The sequence below is a fragment of the Echinops telfairi genome, unplaced genomic scaffold (genome assembly GCF_000313985.2).
Source record: "Echinops telfairi isolate 266 unplaced genomic scaffold, ASM31398v2 ScPeMD7_7420;HRSCAF=8458, whole genome shotgun sequence".
Lineage (NCBI taxonomy): Eukaryota > Metazoa > Chordata > Mammalia > Afrosoricida > Tenrecidae > Echinops > Echinops telfairi.
Genome location: NW_022111320.1, coordinates 45,435,818 through 45,445,400, shown reverse-complemented (window position 1 = coordinate 45,445,400; position 9,583 = coordinate 45,435,818). Strand labels below are relative to the sequence as shown.

Genomic DNA, 9,583 nt, shown 5'->3' with positions numbered 1-9,583 from the left:
ACAGGGAATCCAGGGCAGATGATCCCTTCAGGACCAGTGGCGTGAGTGGGGATACTAGGAATATAGAGGGAGAGTGGGTTGGAAAGGGGGAACCGATTACAAGGATCTACATGTGACCTCCTCCCTGGGGAACAGACAACAGAAAAGTAGGTGAAGGGAGACGTTGGACAGGGCAAGCCCGTAGGGCAGGTGCTTACGTCACCCAATAGCAGCAGCAACAAGAGAACAAGTGCTAGACAGCATCGCAGGCTTATCCAATCTAAGACAACAGACATTCTGGAGCGCTAGTAATGTCTATCATTTTCTGGGTTGTCCGATGCTAATGAGCCCCGGGGACACGGTGGTTATAAAGTACCCTTTTTACTACCAACGGAACAGGCCAGCAGTTCAAATGCAAAAGCACCTCCGAGGGAGAAGCATGTGGCAGTTTGCTTCCATAGACATTACATCCTTGAAGCCCTAGGGGGCAGCTCTACACTGTCCTAGGTCGCTATGAGTCAGAATTGCCATGGAATCAGAGGATGTGGGTTACTATGCTAACACTGCTACAGAAAAGTATACGTTTTCCTAAGCAATCCACATGTGACCACAGCAAATCCTACTTAATGAATACGAATTATTTTTTAATTCCACAAACCACTATCTTTACTTTCCTTACACAGGGAGTCCTGGCGCCACAGTTAAAGCTCTCGACTGCTCAACGGAAAGTCTGATAGCCTGGGAAACCCTGTGGGGTAGTTCGACTCACTCAACGGACGAGAATTTTCCACAAACATTCTGGTAAATTTCTTTTAACACTTAATTTTAAATCTCCACTAAGATACTTGTTAAGTGCCCTTTTACAAGTCTACATATAAAATCCCAGTAAGATGGACAAGACACTATGAAATGATTTACCAAGCAAGAAGTATCACACTGAAATCAACAGTCTATAAGCTTATCATAAATATATTCCCTTTCAAGATTTCTTTAAATAAAGCAATTATTTTTCTAACATTACAGGACATATCAATCTATTTTGTATTTAACTATGGTGTTCCACACATATTCTTCCATCATGTGCTTAAGATAATTAGCTGGCCAAGATGGGATCTTCCTCCTCTCTCTTCCATGTCCGTAATCATGTTCCCAGAGAGAGTAAGAATCACAAAGACAAATGGGAAAGATCTCTTAAAAGCTACGCTACTTCAATTCTACTGAAAGTGACCAGCGGGAGCAGGTGTAGCCAGCATGTGGAGAAGCTGGACTGCTCGTGTGCTGTCCAGACCCAGACCAACCCGTTGCCACCTCCTCCACTCTCACTCGCAAATCATCCAGCCGCTTTCTAAAGTAGCTTCGCAGGCCCTCCAAAATGTACACTTCAAATTTTTACATCCCCCAGCAAATCAACTCAATACAAATGTCCATGCGACAGTTTCACACAAATGTTCACAGGTATGTTATTAAGTCAAAAGGTAGAAGTACATCAATGTCTATCAAATTATGAATGAGTAACAAAATATGGTACGTCCATTGTTATGCAAAAATGAATAAACTATTGATACATGGTACAACATTTAAGAACCTTGAAAACATGCTAAGTGAAAAAATAAACCTAAAAGACAATCTATTGTATGACTTCGTTTACATAAAATGACCAAAATAGGCAGATCCACAGAGACAAAGAAAACAGATTAGTGATTGCCAGGGGGCAGGGGGAATAGAGTGAAGTGACTACTTCAAAGTAAACAGTTTCTTTTGGAAATGATGAAAATGTTTCATAATTTGATTGTAATGATAGATGCAAAACTCTGAAGACAGAGAAAACTACTAAATAGTACACTTGAAATGTATGAATTATATGATGGGAATCATATCTCAACAAAGCAATTGTAAAAGAAAATATTCTTTAAAAGATACCGCGGGAGGGCGGTACTGAAGGTAAAGTCCGTGGAGAGGGAAGCAGATGGACTTTGAGCCTCCACTTAAATCCTACCTCAGTACAAGAACAGTTTGTTCTAATAATGTGGCAATGTAGGATACTCATCTTCCCCAGCACACTGGAAACAAAGTGGGTGAATAAGCAAAGGTGGTGAAGAAAGTGGATGGTGCCCGGCTATCAAAAGATATAGCATCTGGAGTCTTAAAGGCTTGAAGGTAAACAAGCAGCCATCTAGCTCGGAAGCAACAAAGCCCACATGGAAGAAGCACACCAGCCTGTGTGATCATGAGGTGTCCATGGGAACAGGTATCAGAAGGTTAAAAACAAGCAATCAAACAGGCGTGAAGGATCATAGGCAAGGTAGAGACCCAAAACCCGTCTGTCAGATAATTGGACAGTCCCTCAAGCAAGGGCCACACGGAAGGCATGATATATCCAGGGTGCAGTATAACATTGATGAAACCCTCAACTATCCTCTAGTTCTTTAACATTTCCTCCTCCCACTATTATGGCCCTAGTTTTACCTCACTCATCTTGCTAGTCCTCATATGTATATGGGTACAACCAAGATCTTTCAATGCATGAAATTCAGTAAGGGGAGTATTGACTTCCTGAGGGTATGGGAAGAGCGGGGAGCGAGGGGGAACAGATAGCTGATGACTGTATAACCTCACACGAAGGGAACAAACATCAGAATTCAAGGAGAATGGATGCATGGGATGGTGTAAGGCAAAAAATAATAATAATATTAATATATAATATACTGAAGTTCAGGGAGGTGGTAGGATGGGTGAGGGAGGGGATCAAGGGGAGCTGATATTAAGGAGTTCAAGAAGAAAAGAAAAAATACTGAAAACGATGAGCACAGTAACTGTACAATTATGCCTGATCTAATGAAACTATGGATTGTAATAATATCTGTAAGTAATAAAACATATATATATTTTTTATTAAATAGATATATATATGGTGGGTAGACCAGGACATTTGAACCCTGGCTGGGGGCACTGTGGGGTAAGCACTGGACTGTTAATAGCAAGGTGAGACTCTGCTCTCATGAGGATTGAAAGCTTCAGAAGCCATGTGAATTACAGTCAATGGCAATAGGTTAATGGCCCATGTGGGTTTCTGAGACTAACTCTTGACAGGAATAGGAAGCCTCATCTTTCGCCTTCCAAGTGACCAGTGGTTTCCAACTGCTGCCTTTGTGGTAAAAGCCCAAGGACGCAGAGCCCACTACGCTACCAGGGCTCCCCTTCCTACTTACACAGGAGGCTTCATAAAGTCGATGGAAAAGTGGAATTAAAAGAGAACGGGATTCTCCCTCAAGCTTTTTGAAGCCCACTGCAGTCTATCAAATATTTGAAAAGATCCAGAAGACGGCACAGCAAACCAAACCAGAATGGCAGCCTGGGTTTTACTAGAAAATAAAACTTTTTGCTGAGACAATGGAGCATGCGCATGTAATCCAGGATGTCAAAAGACTCTGACGCAGAAAGATGGCCCTACCATCCACGTCAGATATCCAGCACAGAGGAAGATGCTTGCTAGTGCCTCTTAACAAAAAGCGGGAGAAGATACAGAGAGACACAGGTGCGAGGGTGTCCGTGGAAAAGCCAATTCCTGAACCTTCCAGTGAGAGGTGGTCGAAGAAAGTCTATGCCTGCGCACTCACTATTTCAATATACTCAAAGTGGTTGCAAAAGTCTGCCGATGGGACTGAGTAGTAAGAAACGCGAACAGGGCAAAATCGGGTAGAGGGAACTTAAGGCCAAACCAAAAGTATTCCTACAGAGGTTCCTGTTCATAAATGCATGAGTTTATTCCAAACAAACCATGTCTAAGCATGTCTTTGCTATCAGCAGGTGGCGACCGACAAGTTCTCTCGTAACACACTTATCTTGGTCTTGCTCTTTGCTGCTGAGCGCCGAGCCACCGCAACCCGACGTACAACAGAAGGGAGCACCGCCTGGTCCTGCGCCGTCCTCACAATTGTTCCGATGCTTGAGCCCCTCACTGCGGCCACTCTGTCAACCAGCTTCCTGTATCTTGCCTTTCTCCTTTACCGTGCTTAATGTCCTTCTCCAGGGGATGATCTCTACTGATTACACATCCAAAGCACGTGAGATGAAGTCCCCAAGCCTTGCTTCTAATGAGAGTTTTCTCTGGGTTTCTCCTCAGGCAGATTGGTTTGTTCTTTTGGCAGTCCATGGTACTTTCAATAGTCTCTGCCAACACCGATATTCAAATGCACAGATTCTTCTCCGGTCTCTATTCAGTGTCCAACTTTCCCATGCGATGACATGGCTGAAAATGCCACAGCCTGTGTCAGGCACGTCCCAGTCCTCAAAGTAGCACCTTGCCTTTCAACACGTTAAAGAGATCTTGTACAGGGAATGATGAATTCAAGAGGAACAGCACCACGTTCATCATCAAAAAGGGCATTATCTGGAAGTGCAATGCTCTCTATGATAGGGTATCTAGCTGAAAGCCAGGAAATCCAGTCAATGCACAACTAGTATTCAAATCTGTGCCCCAATCACCGAAGCTAATAATGAGGAAGTAGAAGAATTTTACTGTCTTCAGTCTGAAATTGACCAAACATGCAATAAAGATGCATTGATAATCACTGGTAATTGGAATGCAAAAGTTGAAACAAAGGAAGGAGCAGGAGTTGGAAAACAAGGCCTTGGTGACAGAAATGAAGCTGGCGAATAACACGATAGAATTTTGCACACTAAAAAACTTCTTCATAGCGAATATCTTTTTTCAGACTGTATTTCTTCAGATGGAATATACAGAAACCAAACTAACTACATTTGGGGGGAAGAGGAGACAGGGAAGCTCAGTATCAGCCACTAAAATGGGGTCGGGCTGACCTCTTTGATGGACCAGACCATCAATGGCTCACGTGCAAGTTCCAGGTGAAAGCTGAAGAAAATAAAACAAGGCCATGAGAGCCAAAACTAGGGCCTTGAGTCTACCCCAAAAATCTGAATTTTGAGAACTTCTCAAGAATAGATGTGACACATTAAATATCAGTCTCAGTTAGGTCCAATCAAAGCAAATACAATGTCTCCTGAGGGATTCTGCTGACTAGTCAAATTCGAGGCAGAGAGAGGGTCAGTTCAGAAGGTTATGGTGATGACTTTGGGGGATTTCCAACAGGCAATTCTTGATCTATTTTCTGAAAGGACTCAGGACAATCACAGTTCTGCTTTGTAGAAATTCTACAACAACTGAAAACTGTATTGGTGCAAAGGTGAGGAAAGTTGCTCAAAGGAATTTTTTTTCCACTCCGGTAAGGCATTTTGCTCATTCTTAGAAGGTAGCAAGGGCTGTTCCACAAGAATTTGGTTGGGAACTTTATCCCATTTACCTTACAGCCTTGATCGTGTTCCTTAAGTATCTTCACACTTCAGACTACCCACGAACAACGCCTGCTTCTAAACCAGAAACAGTTCAGAACCAATAACTCCATTGATGCACATTTATACTCTTTTGGGGGACATGACATGTCAAATGACAAGATAGGCGGGATAAACAATTCGGAGGAGAAAGCAACAGGACCAAAGGTTCTGGGGAGACACAGAAGAGAGGGAGGCGGGGGAAAGGAAGTGGGTGTTAACAAGCCCAGGAGCAAGGGAACAACAAGTGATCTAAAATCGATGTCGAGGGGGACCTACGATGCCTGGTAGGGCTTGATCAAGGACAATGTAACTGAGAGGAATTACTGAAACCCAAATGAAGACTGAACATGATAGACAAGAGGAAAGTAAAAGAAATAAAAGAAAGAACTAGGCGCCAAAGGACATTTATAGAGGTCTAAATACAGGCATGTATACAAGTAAGTATCTTTATATATAATGATATGGAAATAGATCTATGTACATATATCTATAGGTTTAGTATTAAGGTAGTAGACGGACATCGGACTACTACTCAAGTCCTCCCTCAATGCAAGAACACTTTGTTCTAATAACCTGGCATTCCATGATGCTCACCTTCCCTACACGATCACTGAAGACAAAATGGGTGCTTAAGCAAATGTGAAGAAAGCCAAAGGTGCCTGGCTATCAAAAGATATAGCATCTGGAGTCTTAAAGGCTTAAAGATAAACAAGCAGCCATCTAACTGAGAAGCAACAAAATCCACATGGAAGAATCACACCAGCCTGTGTGATCATAAGGTGTCATGAGGAACAAGTATCAGGCATCAAAGAACAAAAAATCATATCATTATGAATGAGGGGGAGTGCAGAGTAGAGACCCAAAGCCATCTGTAGACAAATGGACATCCCCTTATAGAAGGGTCACAAGGATGCAGTATAGCACCGTTGAAACATACAAATTTCCTCTAGTTCTTTAATGCTCCCCACCCCACCCCACCTCACTATCATGACCTCAATTCTACCTTACAAATCCAGTTAGACTAGAGCATGTACACGGGTATGGATAAGAGCTGGAAATACAGGGAATCCAGGACAGATAAACCCCTCAGCACCTATATTGACAGTGATACCAGGAGGGGAAGGGGAAGGTGAGAGGAGAAAGTGGAACCGATAACAATGATCTATATATAACGCTCTCCCTGGGGGATGAAAACAGAAAAGTAGGAGAAGGGAGGCATCGGTCAGTGTAAGACATGAAAAAATAGTAATAGCTTATAAATTATCAAGGGTTCATTGGGGGCGGGGGATGAGGCGCTGATACCAAGGGTTCAAGTAGAAAGAAAATATTTTGAAAATGATGATGGCAACACATGTACAAATGTGTTTGACACAAGGGATGTATGATGTATGGATTGTGTTAAGAGTAGTACGAGTTCCCAATAAAATGATTAAAAAAAAAAAGAATCCAAGATATTACATACATTAAATACTAGGGACAAGAGGTATGGAGCAAAAATGCAGGGGGAAAAAGAAATAACCCACAAAGAAAAGAAAAAGTTTTAACATTCTTAATACTTGCTGTTACAGATTAATCCTACTCTTCTAATTGCAGCAATCTGATTATCTTTCTAAAGATAAAATTTTAAGTATTTTGGGGAAAAGACCCCCCAAAGATTAAGTACGTGTTGTTCCTATTACAGTTCGGAGGGGGCATTCGGCTTTCTGTAAGCATGACAACTTTGGAAGCTTGTTCGGATTCCAAGACTGGCAGCTTCTGGAGGTGTCGATGGACGGGTGGTAATTCCAACAGAGAGCGAGGCTGGCATATAAGTAAGACTATGAAGGTCACATACTTCACCCTTTCTACCACTGGACACACTGTGGCCTAATTAAAGGTAACATCATTTGCCAGTTGCACATGACCTCAAAGAGTTAATTCCCAATCAAATTTGAAGTGCAGTTTCACATTCAAGGCCCTCTGGAATATGATTCCACCATAAATCTTCTACTACTTAATGTATCCTAGCCCCGCAATATATACTGGAATGCTTCCTGCGACCTGAATGGTGGTGACTCATTTTGTCTTCATCATCTCTGTCCAATACTGCCCGACACTCACCACCCCCAAAAGCCAAGCATCTGTGACATTGTGATTGCACACACATCCGCTGTGACCGCTCCCTTCTCTAAATTCCCATAATCCCACCTTTGTACTCCTATTACTTAATGACGTATACAACGACTATACTTCCTGATGGCAAGAATTCTGTCTTAGCGTCTTTGTTTCTTCCAACATACTTAATGCGTAGGTTTCCACAAAGATCTGATGTACTAAACGAACATCTCAGAAGACGTATTTAAATTCGCTGCAGGAACCATAGCATACCAATTAACTGAGTTAGCCACCAAGACGATAGTCCATGATCCTCAAACCCAGAAAATCAATCTCAGGAGGTTTTGGTTATGTCTAAGAAGCATCCTTAACTGTGATCCTTGTGTGATTTAGTATCTATGTGAAAATGAATGCATATAGTCACATACTATATGTACATATGCTTATAGAGATATCTATCTGTGTGTGTATGTATGTGTCCGTGTGTGTGTACTACATTTTTCTGGTTGTTGCTAGTGAGAAAAATGTGGGCCAAAACTCAAACTCTTCAGCAGCCCAGGTCTACTGGAAGTTAAGACTAGAGGACTCTCTCAGACTACTGCTGAGGGACTCTTGAACCTGAAACAGTACTTCTACCTGGAGGCCACCCTTCAGCTAACTAAGAGATGAGTTCATAAAATAAACAACATAAACTATGATATACAAGCTTCTTTCAAAAATCATCCCTCTAAGGCCAACTTGTTAACAACCGCTCCAGAGTAAAGCTGAGAAAGTAAGGAAGCAGGGAAAGCACAGGCTTAGAGACGGCACAACCTTAAGGAAATGCATGGGAAGGGAGCACTATAAGAAAACGTTACCAGTATCGACGAATAATCATGCAGAAGCTGTACAAGGAAAACCTAATTTGCTGTATAAATTTTCATCTGAATAAAAATAAAACATGCTTAAAAACAGAAAAAGGCATGTTTCCAGGCCGCTTTTAAAACAGACAAAAATGCTTCAAATCAACTATGTGTTCCTCCTTGAACTTGTTCATCGTCGGATCGACATGCAAATGTTCCTACTTTTCACAAACGTAAACCCAGGGTACAAGATGCTGATGTCAGAATAGCCACTACCACTCCAAATTTTATTAGAAGCGGCATGATCTTTAGGATCTTACAGCAATCTTTCACATGTCTCTCAACACAGACTAATTCCCTTGCTTTACAAATAACACTCCCAAACTTACCTCAAACAAGCGTAAGTCAGCAGGAACTCTGTCCCCAACAGAAACACAAACGGTGTCACCTGGGACCAGATCCCGGGCAAGGGTATGCTCCAGTTTTCCTTCACGGACACTGCGCCAAGGAGCAAACATAAACTCAGTGAGAAGCAAGCATGATGCTCGTCTGAACAGAATTCTTTCCGCTGAGCTTGCCTGAGGGAAAACATGCTTCCACAAATGTCCACCTCCAACAAGAGAAGTCAAATAACCACCCAAAAAAGGAAGGCTTCGGTGTTCTTTGCAGGGAAACTGCTCAGAGGGCAGAAGTCACTGGAAAATCTAGCAGTTCAACTGTAAAATGCACTAACGGAGACTCCATCGGAATCATCTGGGTTTTTCTGCTCATCACTCTACCCGGGAAAGTGCTCGACACATATGTGCAAGAAAAAAATAGGTTGAATAAATTCACGTCTCGAGAAATCTCAAACTCAGACATATAAAGTTTTCATAGTGCAATTTGTTGCAGTAAGGATCCCTGGTGACACAGTGGGTTAAGCATTGGGTTACGAACCACACGGTCACAGGAGAGAGATGAGGCTGTCTGCTCCCGTACAGATTCACAGCCCTGGCAATCGACAGGAGAAGTTCTACTGTGACACAGGGCTGCCATGAGTTGGAAATGACTTGGTAACAATGGCTTGGTTTGTTACAGTGAACAGAAAAAAAAATTTTTTTCTCCATGTCTGGTTAATGATTTATTATTTTTATACAAATCTGGAACCATAATGCAGTTTATACTTTTATTATTTTGCTTTACAATTCAATGGTTTAAATATACTTGAGAGTTGTGCAAATACTTGCACACTGCAAACAATTTTAGAATATTTTCTTCATTCTTTTGTTAAAATTCATTTTATTGAGCTATAATTAATACAGCATGCAATTCACACT

At 41.9% G+C, this 9,583-nt stretch overlaps 1 protein-coding gene across 3 annotated transcripts in view; it reads right to left on the bottom strand.

Moving 5' to 3' along the window:
• Nucleotides 1–9,583, bottom strand: part of ATP2C1 (ATPase secretory pathway Ca2+ transporting 1) — a 136,544-nt gene that overhangs the window by 46,629 nt on the left and 80,332 nt on the right. For all 3 annotated transcript variants that reach the window (XM_004704003.2, XM_045297626.1, XM_045297625.1), the window contains one exon: nt 8,657–8,765. In XM_004704003.2, the coding sequence (XP_004704060.2) occupies nt 8,657–8,765 (109 nt within the window). The remainder of the gene's footprint in view (nt 1–8,656; nt 8,766–9,583) is intronic.